Raw genomic sequence first — 15,626 nt, 5'->3', positions numbered from 1 at the left:
TACGATTAGGGTTAGGGTTAGGGTTACGATTAGGGTTACGATTAGGGTTAGGGTTAGGGTTAGGGTTAGCGTTACGATTAGGGTTAGGGTAAGGGTTACGATTAGGGTTAGGGTTAGGGTTAGGGTTACGATTAGGGTTAGGGTCAGGGTTAGGGTTAGGGTTAGGGATATGATTAGGGTTAGGGTTAGGGTCAGGGTTAGGGTTAGTGTTACAATTAGGGTTAGGGTTACAATTAGGGTTAGGGTTAGGGTTATGATTAGGGTTAGGGATAGGGTTAGGGTTACAATTAGGGTTAGGGTTACAATTAGGGTTAGGCTTACAATTAGGGTTAGGGATAGGGTTAGGGTTATGATTAGGGTTAGGTTTAGGGTTACGATTAGGGTTACGATTAGGGTTAGGGTTATCGTCTTTGTGGGTTAGGGTCAGAATAGGGTTAGGGTTAGGGTTAGGGTTTCGATAAGGGTTAGGGTTAGTGTTATGATTAGGATTAGGGTTAGGGTCAGATTACGATTAGGCTTCGGGTTATGACTAGGATTAGGGTTAGGGTTAAGGTTACGATTAGGTTCAGGGTTAGGGTCAGATTAGGGTTAGGGTTAGGGTCAGATTAGGGTAAGGGTTAGGGTTAGTGCCAGATTAGGGTTAGGGTTATGATTAGGGTTGGGTTAGGGTTTATTTTCTTCCTACTTATCAAAAAAAACATGATTCTCATTGGGTCATCCAAGACAACCCATAAAATGCAACAGGTTGATTCTCTAGTTCAAATTTTCCAGCTGCACTGAGGACAGCACGCAGCACTCTAGCATGCTAGTTGTAGGCTGTCTTAATAAACACAAAGGTCGGTTTTACTCCCCATGTCTGCAGATTTGAAGATATAGTGGATGATTTTTATTTATCATGGATAAGTGCTAACGCTAGTTAGCATAGCTACATAGCTACATGTCGTAGCTGCAGCTGTAGCTGTGTACCAAGACACACGTCTACATACTGGCAAATCAAACAACAAGTAACACAGAATCTGTGACCAATCCTTCAGAAAAGGTCCCGCTGCCTTTCTGGCAGAGGTCGGTTTTACTCCCCAGGTCTGCAGATTTGAAGATCTAGTGGATGATTTTTATTTATCATGGATAAGTGCTAGCGCTAGTTAGCATAGCCACATAGCTACATGCTTGTAGCTGTGTACCAAGACACACCTCGACATACTGATAAATAAAACAACAAGAAACACTAAATCTGTGACCAATCGTTCAGAAAGGTCCTGCTACAGGCGCCTCTCCATCAGGATCAGATTCTGGATCAGATTCAGAGGGTTGAAGTAACGCGATCTATGAGCAGCCGTGCATATTCAGCCAACATGTAAACATTAGATCAACGTGCTGGAGAGCCGAGGCACATCCACTTCCTGAGGGGGCGTGGTCAGAGAGAAAACAGAGTGTTCTGAGGTGTACTGAAGAAGAGGGCTTTTCAGGCATGTCAAAATCTGATTTCAAAGTGTTTTTTTGAGCATAAACTTTAAAGACATGTTTTGGGGACCTCTTAGACCAATATATATTGATGAAAAAAGCGTGATATGTCACCTTTAAACGGCTCAGTTTTTGTTAAAATAATAAGTTAAGATTTTGATCTCAAGATAGTAAAAACGTGTCACTTTTAATGTCAAAATTTAAATATAGTTGTCAAACTGTTATTTTTCTGAAATACTTATGTCACCATTTTGAGTGGTAAAGTCATTGTATGACATACTAACTTTTTTGTATGATTTGAGAAAAACTTTCATCATGTTGCCTTACAGGATTTTTATTTTGAAGTGCGCTTGCAGAAATAGGCTTTTAACAGAATGCAGACATATTTAGGATGGGACCCCCATTTTAAAAAAAATGATGATGCAAAGCACTTTTTAAGCAACACTTTTATTTAAATAGACATTGGTTTCTTCACTGTCAAGGTTACATCTTCTTGCTCCTCCTGATCAGAGTTGTTGAGCCTATGGTCATAGTCTGAAAACCAAGAAAAGAGAAGAACATCACATTTTCTGTCTTAGGATTGAACATTCATCAGATATAAATCACATTTATTTTCTTTGAAATTAGCTGTGTGTGTGTGAGTGAGTGTGTGTGTGTACCTCAATCATCTCTCCTCCCTTGAGCTCCTGGATGTGGGTAGACTTGCCAGTGTTGCAGACCAGCCTGCCCCCTTCCATTTTAACAACACACTGAGGGTCAAAAAGGAAATAACACATAAAACAAAGACTCCAAAACATCAGGCATTCACCAAGTAGACCAAAACCACTCACAAGCAGTTCCTTGTGATTGTCACTGACAGAAACACTTGTCTTTACCAGACGTTGTACACTTACAGGCTCATTATGACCACAAAATACTCATCAAATTTTCATGAAAAAGTCCCATATCAAAATATTTAAAGCAGTTATGTGTCTTGCAAAATAAAGGGCCAATTAAAATGACGAACCTTGATCTTTTTGCCGTCCATGGTGGTGATGTCAGCCTCCTTGCCGATGGTGAAGGAGTTGGTCACGGTCTTTCCAGGAGTCTTTGAGGTGACGGTAAAGTCATTGCCGCTCTGCTTGATCTCAGTAATCGGCTTGATGTCTTTGGCCATCTTGATGACCTCTGGGGGAAGTTCTGTACACATTGCACACATGTTCTTGTCAGTTCATGCACAGTATAACCAGACAAATGTATTTATCAGATTTCTCTCTTTTTTCATTCTCACCCAGGGCCTTCAGAAACTCCTCGATGTTCTCCTGAGCGTAGACCTGCCATGTTCCGTTGAAGTCCATGTTTTCTTTGGGATTCTCCTTCACCAAGGTGGGCTGGAGGCTTTGACAGCTGTGTGAAGCTCAACACAATGTGGAGGATGTGACTGTGGTGCTGCTTCTCTTATACAGGTACTGTGTCTAATGAGTAACAAACCCCTCCGTAGTAATCTCTGCTGTTTGAACAACCTGGGGTTCACTTACTCCTGTTTAGCCAAACCTTAAAAAAATGAATTTAGACTCTGATTTATGTCCCGCTTTTAATAAGCTTCACTGATAAGAAATATGTAGAGATTTAATACGTGCATAAAAACCACATCATAAATGAACAGATGTCTTCCTTAATTTTAATGCTCATAAAGTCCTGCATGGACTTAGGACATCAACCCTTAAGATCAAACAGAAAAACTATTTATTTTGGCCAACTTCTTGTATTTTATTGAACTTTAATATAACAGGAATTGATCCATTAAGATACAAAACCCTCTCCACAAAGAGACATGGTCAAGTCAGCAGCAAAAAAAAAAAAAAAAACACATTCAAGAACAAACAACCAAATACCACAATAAGGAAATATACTAAACAATAAAACGCTCCAGGGACAGGATATGTTCTTTGTCAACTAATGAAATAATCTAGGTTAAGGTGACCCTGTGGCTCAGACAGTGCAGCCTAATATGCAGCTGCTGAAATGTGTCAGAGGTGACATAAAATGCAGGACAACATTATGAAGAAAATGTGCTATCACATGGTTATGTTAGAAAGACAATAATTCTCCTCCTAAAGATAAGTGTGGAACCAATGCTACAATGCACAGCAGTCTCACGTTTGTAATAATGATGAGGATGCATGCATATATCTTTCACTTATGTGACTTGCGAGGGATGCAGCAGACAATGGAAACCAGATACTTACTACTACAAAAAAAACAATCTATTAATTTCCAATATATGACCCACCCAGGATCAGCTTCAAATAGCGCTTCAGAAATAGATGGGTGACGGCACAGATACTACTTCCATTATTTATACAGTCTATGGTACTAACCCTACCTCTGAACAACACTGATGGTCTCAAACCAAGCGGCAACCTCCGGTCTCAAACTATGAAGCCCATGTGGAAGTGTTATAAACTGCAATTCATCCAGAATCCTCTTGAGGCTGGCTGCGGAAAAACCGGAAACCACATAGACGCCAATTCAAAAAAGACGATCTTTGCAGCATTAATAAACATGTTTACAGCCTGGTTCAAAAAACGGCTTAGGTCTGAACAGTTAATCTCTCTATTGGCACACACTGTACAGGGGGTGAATTTTTTTTTAATGCGACGGTTCAGAAGATATTAAGATTGCGAGTTTTTGCCCAAATAAGGACATGACTGACTTGACTCCCGGTTGGGAACACATAGCTGTTGGCTAAGAAGCTCAAACTCTGCCTCTTTACGTCACACTATGCCATGTTGAGTTCCACATTTCCAATATGGCTGCCGCCATCAATTGGCTTCAAAACAGCTCTCAGGAACAGATAGGTGACATCATGCATACTATTTTATACAGTCTATATCTCAAACACAATAAAAAGGCAAGTCATTCCACAAATTACCTCTTGACAAGGCTCATCTGATAATTAGAAACCATTCCAAGAGACGACCTCATGAAGCAGACCGAGAGAATGCCAAGAAATATAAAATAGATTTTTGGTTAATTAGATAATTTCATAGTTTTGATGTCTTCAGTTGTAATCTACAATGTTGAAAATAACTAAAACAAATATAGGTGTGTCCAAACTTTTGACTGGTACTGTATACATTGCAAAATGATATAATCCTGTATATTACTGCATCATCTGCATAATGTGAAGTATACTCCTACGTGTAAACCTGCTACCACACCTGTATTAACATGTATTCATTGCCTTTTTATTACAATGAGCCAGCATTGATCTTAACTCTAGACACTTGTTCAAAACTCTTTTTACTGTCACATATCATCATGACAAAATAGGCAAACATTTCCCCTAAAAGACCTTCTTCTGTTCATTAAATACCAAATGCAGAATTACTTTCTCTCCATACACTTAGTCCATCAAACGACAGCTTACCTGGTTCAGTATCAAGACTGGTAAAACACAGACTGTTCATCCTCTATCTCCTTTAATGACCTGTTATAAGCAAAGGTAGCGGCTTTATGATACACGTTTTAAAACTCAGTTGCAGTTATTTCTAAATAAAAAAAGTAAGATCCATCACTTTTTTATCGTTTGTGAGATGTGAGAAAATGTGTCAATAGTTCTCACATTACACCACATGCACAGGCAATGTGAAAATTGGGTTTAGAAGTCTGAAATATGACCACAGAACTTTATGCACGTCTGCAACCTCTCTGCAGAGTGCCATTGAACCTCCTGAGGTGACTCTACCTGACTGACTGGGGCCCTGTAGTGGGATCAATGACACCACGGACTGTTTGTTTTCACAGTACAAGACACAAACTCTGATTGCAACATCGCTAAAAAAAGAAAGCTGTAGTCCACTTTGGTCTTTATAAGGAGAATAGAAGTTTACTGCATACAAATGTTAGAATAGAATAAAGCATTTATTAATGCTGAGGAAAAAAACAACACATTCATCTGAAAGTGCTTTATTCACTTCACACACAAACAAATGTCACATCGGCTTCATCAAACGCACCACCTGTGCAGTCAACAAGCTGAGGGTTTCAAAAACTGCCAAAGGACACAATGTAATAATTAGGCAATCAGGGTAAGAGATAAAATGTAGGTTAGCAGCTGTACAAGTACAGAGGAGAAGTCAGCACACTGTAATGCGTGACATACATCGAGGAGGGGTGTGAAAATGTTTGGGGTTCTTCTCTTTCAATGTTTCTGTTTGTCAATCTTGCATAATTTAGCAACTTCCTCCTTTTAAAAGTCGCTGCTACGAGTCCTTATTTTTAACTTCACTGTCTCTAACATTAAATAAAGTTATTAATATACTTCTGAAGGTTTTTGTTACATATGGACAATTTCAGTTTATTTTAATTAGGAAGACAACACATTTCTGTAAGGTTTGTTTACTTTTATCTTTGCTAATATACATCAGTCACATGATGGGTGTATTAAAGAAGAGAAACAGGCTGAGTCACCACCATAGACTGTATAAAATATGGACGGAGTATCCGTGACGTCACCTATCTGTTCCTGAGAGCTGTTTTGAAGCCAATCGACAGCGGCAGCCATATTGGAAATGCGGAACTCAACCAGGCATAGTGTGACGTAAAGAGGCAGAGTTTAAGCCTTTTAGCCAACAGCTATGTGTTCCCGGCCGGGAGTCCAGTCAGTCATGTCCTTATTTGGGCAAAAACTCGTAATCTTAATATCTTCTGAACCATCATGTTAGAAAAAAATTCACCCCTTGTACAGTGTGTGCTGATAGAGAAATTAGCTACGTAGAGCCAAGACATTTTTTGAACCAGGATGTAAACATGTTTATTAATGCTGCAAAGATCGTCTTTTTTGAACGGGCGTCTATGTGGTTTCCGGTATTTCTGCAGCCAGCCTCAAGAGGATTCTCGATGAACTGCAGTTTATAACACTTCCGCATGGGCTTCATAGTTTGAGACTGGAGGTTGCTGCTTGGTCACCACTTATAGCTGCTGCAAAGACAGCTAAGCAAAATGGAGAAGATTGAAGTTTGAAATTTTTGTAGGTTGTATTGAAGCTAAAAGTGATCTGTACCTTCCTGTGTAGAATTGCATCTAATGTTAGCTTCCATTAGGTAGCTTAAGTTAATGTTATCTGCTATAGGGTAATGAATGTTCCAGGCCAAATGCATATAACTGCAGTAATCTGAGTCGATGGCTCATACTCATGTTAGATGGCTGTCTAACATGAGTCTGGTCCTGCTCGAGGTTTCTGCCTGTAAAAAGGAAGTTTTTCCTTGCTGCTGTAACTCGCTAAATACTGCGAGTAGCAATGCTCATGGTGGATTAAGATGAGATAAGATCGAGTCCTGCCAGTAAGAGGGGACTGGATCTTATCCTGTCTTGATGTTGGGTCTTTGTTAATAATTTCACATAGAGTACGGTCTAGACCTGCAATGTTATTAAAAGTGTCTTGATATAACGTTTGTTGTGATTTGGCGCTTTACAAATAAAGATTGATGGATTGAACCTGAGCCAAAGGAAGCTTTATGGAACGACACAAATCTGGCTAAGATGAAAAAACATAATGCTGCATAATTTGAGTTTGGTTCTGCTCAAGGTTTCTGCCTGTTAAAAGGAAGTTTGTCCTCTCCACTGTGACTAGCTAAATGCTACATATGGTGGATTAAGATGAGATCAGATTGATACAGGTCAGGATTTTAGCTTTTGATTGGTTGTCTTTTGTCAAAAGGCTATGAAGTCATGACTTTGCAACTCTGCTAAATGCTAAATAAAGTTCACCCACGCTCATTAAGGTTTCCCAATATGTGAACAGGCCACCATCACTCCATCTAACCATCTATCCTTCACAAACATGTCATCCTGAATCTTAAAACTGCAGAACTTTCTTTTCCTGGGTGACAATTTTTTTCCTAAGTCATGTCCACAGCGTGTGCTGGGGGCTTGTCCCCGATCTTATAAACGCTCAATGTCACATCGACAGTTTCAGAGCCGAACTTGTTACGAACAAAGATGCTGTATTTTCCAGAATCTTGCATTTTGACATTGTGCACAGTGATGGTGCTGCATTTGGGCTCCTTGGTGATGGTGAACTGGGTCTCATCAGTGATCTCCTTGTCGTTCCTCAGCCAGAAGATCTCCGGGGCCGGATCCCCGTCGATGAAGCAAGTCAGACACAAAGTCTGAGGAGGATTAGGAAGAGTCAGGAGGTGTGATGAAGCTTAGAAAATACAATATATTACTAAACAGTATAAAAATGTGACTAAACAGTAATTTCATACCTTCCCCTCCATGATGGCTACCACATCAGGAAGACCTTTAGTCACTTTCCCCCGATCTGAAACAAAGCACACAACAATAACTCCCTGCTGACACACACTTTTACAATCCTTTAATCTGTGTTGTGAGCAAAATAACACATAACCCGTGACTCACTTCTCTCAGCAATGGCCGCCTGCCTGAAGAAGGAAAACAAAGGGTCAAATCGATGGAACACTACATGGGTCAGGACACACAAATAGTGCCAAGATGCTTTCAGTGAATACTCTTCTACTGACAGCCTGTTACCTCTGACTTCTTGGTGTTTGAAGCTTCAGGTTTGTTAGTTTCACAGCACGCCATGCATCATCTACTGCATCCAATGCAGCACTTACTTTAACCTCTGGTACTCCAGTAGGGCGTCAGCAAGGGCTGTTGATAGAATAAGTTGCAATCAAGATTTGGAGCATCACATTTGCACTTGAACTCTCTCTCAGTGTCACATTTTAAATCCTTCAAAGTTGCACTCACCTTGTCCAGTCAGGTCAAGACACCGTTTGTGGGTCTCCTTCCCATCAAACATTTCTAAGGTGTATTTTCCTTTGTCATTCTCTGTCGGGTTACGGATTTCAATCCAGACTTTATCCATACTGCTGCCGGGCTTCATCCTGGCCTCCTGATCGATCCTCTTCTCCCTGCAGAAAAAAAAAACATGAATGCATATTTGCTTTTGCTGGAACTGTGGTGTAGAAACAAGGATCGAACTCTTAAGAATGTGTGCAAAATGTCGCTTTTCAACCATATTTAGTGCAACCTTTCATCTTTTTCAGCCAGGTGAGAAAATTCAAGGATGAAGCTTTATTAACTGAGTGTAAAAGGAAATTGAAAAATCATTTGTGGGGACATTGCAGTTCAGGCTGTAATTTAGAAGGAATAATCTTATCCAGGACTTTGGCAGGCTGCATTAAACAAGGTCAGTTATTTGTTCTCTCTTCTGTGAAAGCTTTTTTAAAATCAACCAGCAGATGGCACTAGCAACCTTCCTTTAGAAAGCAGACACCTCTAACCATCAGAATGATCAGAATGATGTTTTACATACAACATTACAGAATTTGAAATGCACATGCATGTTCAAGAGTTAAAAGAAACATGCTTAAAAACGTTATGTCCAATAAAATCATGTCAAGTGTGAGAGCTCTCTTCTTCTTTTTCTCTATTTTTGTCGGTCTCTGATGTTCCTGGACTATTTGGGCTCTAAACTTTTACAATCAAGACCCAGATGACTCCCACAAACATACAGCCTTTATGATTTCCCTAAACCTTAAGGTATACTGACATTACATCCTCTATCAGCATGTTGCTAATCACAGCACAGTTAAATCTTATAGAAATACTCAAACATAAGATTTGATTTTTATGTCACTTTGATGCACATGTATTAAAAGTTCAGACTTAAAACTTTAAGCCTACTCTGTGCACACTCTCTACTTGATCAGTTACAACAGTGTGATGATGAACCAGTTGTCCAGATGTGCTCCCAGCTGCCACACTAGAAATTTGCATGCAGACATTGAGATCCAGCTCCACTGTCACATTTAGCTGCTGGATTCTTTAAAGAAGCTGAACTTTGATCAGCGTTTTAGAAGCTGAACTTTAGTGAGGGAGCCTGAGAGTTTGCCATTATAAAGAGAAATTTATAATTAATATACCTACGCTGGGTTTATGTGTGTGTGTGTGTGTGTGTGTGTGTGTGTGTGCATGCGCAGTATGTGAAGACATTTGTGGCTTCTCTTTATGGTCTGTTCCATGTACATTCAGAGCTCCGTTGTGTTGTTTGCATCCTCCTGTGTGTAGCTTAGCTGTCCCCCTGGAAACGTTTCTTTATAATGGCATATTTTTAATAAGGGACTTTCTTATACAGCGATCAGCCCTAACATCATAACCACCTGCTTGATATTGTGCAGGTACCCCTCTCATCAGGTCAGATCTGTAAAGGGGTACCTGCCACAGAGAGATCTTGAGACGGTAATCCATGCTTTTATTAACACTCGACTGGGTGACTGTAACTCCTTATATTTTGGCCTGGACCACTCACTATTGCACCGCCTGCAGCTGGTACAGAACGCAGCTGCCCGTCTCCTCACTGGCAAACGCAAGTGTGAGCACATATCCCCTGTCCTAGCTTCGCTGCACTGGCTCCCGGTTGCTTTTCAAATAGATTTTAAAATGTTATTGTGTCTTTTTAAAGCTCTTAATTGCCTAAGCCCCAGGTACCTGACTGAGCTTCTCCAATATCACGTCGCTGCCAGGGCATTGAGATCATCTGGTCAGTTGCTATTGGTCACTCCCAAAACCAGGCTTAAAACCAGAGGTGACCGAGCTTTTGTGGCGGCTGCCCCTCGGCTCTAGAACAACCTGCCCCAACATATCCGCTCTGCAGGATCAATTGAGGTTTTTAAATCCTCTCTTAAGACTCACCTTTTCTCCCTGCCTTTTAATCAAGGTCGAGTGGACATCTGGCATAATCTTAATTAAATTTTAATTTATTTTAAATTATCTTATTCTATTATATATTTGCACTGTGTTTACGTATTTTAGTATTGTATTTTAGTATTGTATTGTACGCTATGTTTGCCATTTGTGCTGTTTTTGATCTGTACAGGTTTGGTCAACCCCGGTTGTTTTAAACGTGCTCTATAAGTAAAGTTTCAGTTGAGTTGAGTTGAGTTGAGTTGAGTTCTAATACAGCCCTGACCTGGTGAGACATGGACTCCAGGGTATCTGGCACCAAAGTGTTATCAGCAGATCTTTTAAGTCCTGTAAGTTTCAAGGTGATGGATCAGACTTGTCTGTCCAGCACGTCTCACTGATGCTCGATCGGGCTGCACTCTGGGGAATTTGGAGGTCAAGTCAACACCTCAAACTCGCTGTCATGTTCCTTCAATTGCTCTGTAGTCGAGTTTTGATGTTCACTTTGTTGGTTGACATGAGTCAGCATGGAATGGCAGAGGGACTGGTCTGCTGCTACGCAACTCCTCTCACAACAAACTGCTGCAGTGTGTGCTCTGACGCCTCTATCAAAACTAGCATTAACTCTTTCTACAGTTTGAGATCCATTAGCTCTTCTAATGAATCAGATCATGAGTCTACAAGTCTTGGCCACCAATGAGCCTGTTGCTGGTTCACTGATTTTCCTTCCTTTAGCTTCTAACACATCAGCTTTAAGGACAAAATGTTCTCCAGCTGCATGGTCATCCCACCCACTGACAGGTGCCATTGTGAAGACATAATCAGTGTTATTCACTTCACTCGTCGTGGGTCATAATCTTATGTCTGATCGTTGTGTTTTGTCTCTTACGGATTAGAAGTATGTTTGGAAAACAGCTTTCTCAACGCCTTTTCTCATTTTGTCAGGTCAGGCATCCTCAGATACTTTCCTCTCCTCCTCTCCTTGCGTCTGTGTCCGTAGATGCGAGCAGAGAGACGAGGAAAATACAGAGAGAGAGGAGTGTCTAAGAGGCATTAAAGTGTTTACATCAATGCATATTTGTGTACCATTGCTTTTATATTTCCAGTGTGCATTGTGCCTCTCCTATAAGCTACGGATCACAAAAAATATTCTCCACTCTCCCCAAGAAGCATTTTAGAAGTCGAGGTTCACTTGTCAGTTTCCCTAAGGTCATTATCAGGGTCACATTAGGAGGCTGGAGCAGAGGAAAGAATCAGGAAAAGGTGTGAGGTCAAAGAGTGTCTGTTCAGGTGGACTCACCCGTAGTACCAGCTGTTTTTAAGGTGGCTTATATAGTATTTGAGAGAGCTGTAGATCATGACACCTTCAGCGGTGCTCTGGATCCTCAGCTGGCTGGCCGACAATGCTGCAAAGGGAAAGTAAGACAGAATTCACAGCTCCTCATTATTTGCATGTATTTCAGTTTCTTCTGCATTTTAACCCTTCTTTTATGCTGCGGGTCAAATTGACCCTTTTAAAAGTCTATTTTAGGTAATATATGCCTTCCAAACCAACTAAATACAGCATAAAAATCTGGGCAGCATGTGACAGAAGAAGAGTCGTGTTAATTTATCAATATCACTTCATAAAAATAAAAAAAATAAAAATTTTAAATAAAATAAACAAAAATGTATGTCATGTAAAACTATTGTATTTATATTTAGGGCTTTCCAATGCACATTAAAAAAAGTTTTAACATGAATTCTAATGAAAAACAAGTGAGTTATCCTCATTGAACCATGATCGGTGAGGATTAAAGAACACCAATGGACTAAATCTTGATTTAAATGGTTAGTAATGGAGTTAAAAATTAGATTAAAAAAGATTTGTATTGGAATTTTTTGGGTTCTGACACTTTTGGATAATTGAATATGCTCCGGGTCAAATTGACCCAAGAACATTATTGCTGTTCCAGAGAAACGAACATAACAGGAGGGTTAAAACACTGATTTCTTCTCTGAGGAGCTCATCACGCTCATATTTGAAAATCACAACACACAGCATTATTAATTAACATGGCTAACACGGCACATCTGGTGTAAAATGAATTTCACCGGCACATTACACAAACATTGTTGTGTAAAGAAGAAGTGTTAATAACTCACCACACTGTTTACTCAGCTGCTGCAGGAGCTTGTCGTACTCTGTGAAATAAAGAGCAGGATTCAGTGTACAGAGAGGGTTTTAATATTATCTTTGGAGCTCAACAAACACCAAACACAAGATTAAAAGTGGAACGCCGAATGCAGAGGACACAAAAGATAACAATTGGAGAAAAAAACACAATGTGAATGAGAAATTTCCTCACGTCTCACCGTCATTCAGCATATCTAAGGTGCTAACATCCTCTCCTCGCCCGTCTGACACCACAGCTTTGTATGAACCTCCCTCTCTCTTAGTGACCTTAGAGAAAATATCCAACGACAACAGAATTAAAAATATTGGTAACATTCTCATGTACCCTTATCCTTGTTATTCAATCTCACTCCAGACATGACTTTTAAAATAGATCAGGGTGATTTTGATTACCTGTGGGATGGTGAGCTGGCTGACCCCAGATGATTGGACATACTCAACTTTCGTCAACCCCACACCTTCTTTAAACCAGTTCAAAGTTGTGTCCTTGTTTGTGTTTGTCACCTGAGAATGAAGAGATAAATCAGACATGGAACTAAAACTGTCAAGACTATTCTCAAAAATGGATTGACTTCAAAATGTGTCATCAAAGCTAATTTAGCCTGGGATTAGTGATAGGCTGGAAAAAAGCTCACTTGGCTGTCTTTGAGGATTCTTAATCTGACTACCAGTAACTATGCAATCAACTCAAATATGCTGTAAAAATCTGGACTAATAGTTTTCTCATTATTCTACTACTAGCATTTGCCTTGATTCTGTATTTGCCATTTAATCCTTCCAGGGAATCAGATGATTAAATCTAACCTTTAATAACTTAATCTGGCTAATAATTAACACATTACTTCTTATATCTATGACTGGTACACTGCAAAAACTCAAAATCTGACCAAGTGAAATAGTCTAACTTCTAGTCAAAATGTCTTATCCCACTTGATTTAAGATACATTTATTTAACAAGTAACATTTGAGCAAGTTATAGGGACTTGTTTTAAGACAATGAATCTTAAATATCTTGTTAAGTCAAACAATCTTGAAATGATCTTGTTTTGAGTTGTAATTTAGAAGAAACAAGTCTTGATTTAAGACAAACCCTTTACTTGATTTAAGTAAATGTATTTTATAGGATAATCTATCAGAAAACAGCTCCATTGATGAAAGAAAGAAAGAAAGAAAGAGAAGTTGTTTTTTTTAAGGGTGGGTTACAGTTTTCAGGCACTACTGCTTCTAAATGAGATAAAAAATATAAATCCTCAAACTACATGCACACAATAAAACACCTACTTTTGAGCATAGCTGGCTTATCCTAAAAAAACAACATGACTGAAATGTATCAGTGCAATCATTTATCATCTTTTTTTAAATGAAAAAAAACTAATTGTTAGCATTCCTGGCTTATTCTGAGACACTAAGCTTTAAAATACTGGTAAAATATAGCTTAAAATACGTTTTCCCTGCTAATTTTAAGATCACAGTTTTCTAAATATTACGTCTTATTTGAAGAAATCTTACCAAGCAAATTTTCACTTCTCATTTGGCAGATTCTTTTTGCTTATTTCAAGGTAAACGTACCGTGAAATATGTTTTTTTTCTTGTTTTTGGAGGGGCATTTTTTCCAGTGCAAAAGGGAAAAAAGTGCTTATTGGTGGACTTCAGTCCCAAAAAACATTGGATTATTCCTTTAGTAACTAAGAAAATTAGTGGAAAATTGAAGATTTTGTTGGCTATAGATGAGTATTAGTAAATGTGTCTTTAGTGTATCATTAGGTCAGGCAGGCCATGACGTCAAGCTCAGGCAAACCATCAGCTGATCTTAGTGCCAGCCCACATCAGCTGACAGCTCAGCCAATTACCTGCCAAAAGGGGCTTTCTACTTAAACTGCTTTAGCCTGCCTACTCTTCCTGCTTCCCTCACAAGCCACTTTGCAACCCACCTACACCCGAGCCCACTTTTATATGCTGTGTCTGATTTCATCAGTGTCCGATGTACTGTCAGTGGTGCTTGCTGTGTTCGGCAGCCTGGGTTTTTCATCTGCTGCTCTCCTTGCCTTGGCTTTTTTGTGTAATAGCAATAGCAATTTTATTTATGAAGTACATTTCATTACGAGCAGTGGCCTACTCAGGCTGTTTGAGGGGCAGGGGCGAGAACCCATGGGCATCCAAAGGGCACTTTTTTTTCCGCATTTTTGACATAGTTGAGGCTACTAGAGGGCACATTTTCATGCATTTTCCTCTGAAAGGGCACCAGAGAAAGCCATTTTTAATGTTTTATCTACTAAAGTGGAACTCAAGAGGGCACTTTAGCACGTTTTCTTTCTGACATGATGGCACTGCCCTCCCTGAGCACACCACTGATTACAAGTAATGCACTAGAGGGGAAGGGTGGTGGGCTTTCACTTCTGCAGGCTTTGGCATTCCACATACGCAAGTAGAAGGGCAGGGAGCTCTCAGCACAGAGCCCTACTGCCAGATATAACTTGTTGGATTCAAATATATAGTCCTCTGTGACTAAAGTAGTCCTGACTGAAATAAACGTTTTCATGAGTTAGAAAGGAAGCATTTTGGAATACCTTGCACTTAATAACCAGTTCACACTCCTCATTAATACTCCACGACAAGAATTCCTGGAAATAGGGTCCTTTGGAAAACAGAAAACATGATTATTCACCTGAACTGACAGCATAGAAACAGTGACTTTCAGGCGTTAACTAATTCATTAACAATGGTCAGTAAAAATGTCTCTCACTGAGTGTAATATATCTTATGTGTCATATTTACCTGCTAGATAGAATCATTAAATGTTTCATGTGGACTTTGAATGTTGGACACAGAGTGAGATAGTCTATTAACAGGGCACTGGAACACAACACGCAACATATGTGTGTAGTTCCTTCTTATCTGAGAGTTCATGTGATAAAAACATGGAGTTCAGTAGCACAGGATGTTTCTTTCCTTTCTTCTCTTTTGTATCATAAGCTACTCACTCACTTTATATGTCACTGACAGAACACTGATATTGTCGAAGCACATTGAATATGCTCCATAATCACACTGAATTGAGCGCCGTACAGTCACCCTGGTTGCAGCAGCAAATGCTCTTATTGTGTTTACTTTGTAAATAAAGTGTGATACTGCTCACCAGACTTTCTCTGTAGGTCTCGTCGTTTTTTATCAGCCAGGGCCAGGGTCTGACGAAACTCTGTCAGAGACACAGAAATACCAGAGGGAGTGAAACGTAGTGAAGTCACAGAAGACGCATGAAGAGAAGCGATGAAAACCTGTTGCTTCAGAG

The 15,626-nt window shown here is 39.7% G+C and overlaps 2 protein-coding genes across 3 annotated transcripts in view; both read right to left on the bottom strand.

The window, feature by feature from the left end:
* Positions 1 to 1,889: 1,889 nt before the first annotated feature.
* Positions 1,890 to 4,397, bottom strand: fabp10a (fatty acid binding protein 10a, liver basic). Of its 2 annotated transcripts, XM_034698236.1 has the most exons (5): positions 4,376 to 4,397; positions 2,732 to 2,994; positions 2,468 to 2,640; positions 2,121 to 2,210; positions 1,890 to 1,995 (listed from the first exon to the last, which is right to left on the bottom strand). In XM_034698236.1, exons 2-5 carry the CDS (start codon positions 2,796 to 2,798, stop codon positions 1,945 to 1,947), a joined length of 381 nt encoding a protein of 126 aa, XP_034554127.1. In that variant the 5' UTR covers positions 2,799 to 2,994; positions 4,376 to 4,397; the 3' UTR covers positions 1,890 to 1,944. The 2 variants fall into 2 exon arrangements, with proteins under 2 accessions (XP_034554127.1, XP_034554126.1); XM_034698235.1 differs by lacking the exon at positions 4,376 to 4,397 and having other exon boundaries at positions 2,732 to 3,269.
* A 2,462-nt stretch (positions 4,398 to 6,859) lies between these two features.
* Positions 6,860 to 15,626, bottom strand: part of myom3 (myomesin 3) — a 175,584-nt gene continuing 166,817 nt past the window's right edge. Inside the window, exons 28-38 of the mRNA XM_034698701.1 lie at positions 15,474 to 15,533; positions 14,905 to 14,972; positions 12,731 to 12,841; positions 12,517 to 12,604; positions 12,307 to 12,345; positions 11,462 to 11,567; positions 8,224 to 8,387; positions 8,088 to 8,124; positions 7,870 to 7,892; positions 7,716 to 7,771; positions 6,860 to 7,616 (exon numbers count right to left, since the gene is read on the bottom strand). Coding sequence (XP_034554592.1) covers positions 7,347 to 7,616; positions 7,716 to 7,771; positions 7,870 to 7,892; positions 8,088 to 8,124; positions 8,224 to 8,387; positions 11,462 to 11,567; positions 12,307 to 12,345; positions 12,517 to 12,604; positions 12,731 to 12,841; positions 14,905 to 14,972; positions 15,474 to 15,533 — 1,022 coding nt within the window. The 3' untranslated portion in view covers positions 6,860 to 7,346. The remainder of the gene's footprint in view (positions 7,617 to 7,715; positions 7,772 to 7,869; positions 7,893 to 8,087; positions 8,125 to 8,223; positions 8,388 to 11,461; positions 11,568 to 12,306; positions 12,346 to 12,516; positions 12,605 to 12,730; positions 12,842 to 14,904; positions 14,973 to 15,473; positions 15,534 to 15,626) is intronic.

This window comes from Notolabrus celidotus, chromosome 12 (assembly GCF_009762535.1).
Source record: "Notolabrus celidotus isolate fNotCel1 chromosome 12, fNotCel1.pri, whole genome shotgun sequence".
Taxonomy (NCBI): domain Eukaryota; kingdom Metazoa; phylum Chordata; class Actinopteri; order Labriformes; family Labridae; genus Notolabrus; species Notolabrus celidotus.
Note: the sequence above shows the minus strand (reverse complement) of the source record. Positions and strands in the feature narration are given on the sequence as shown.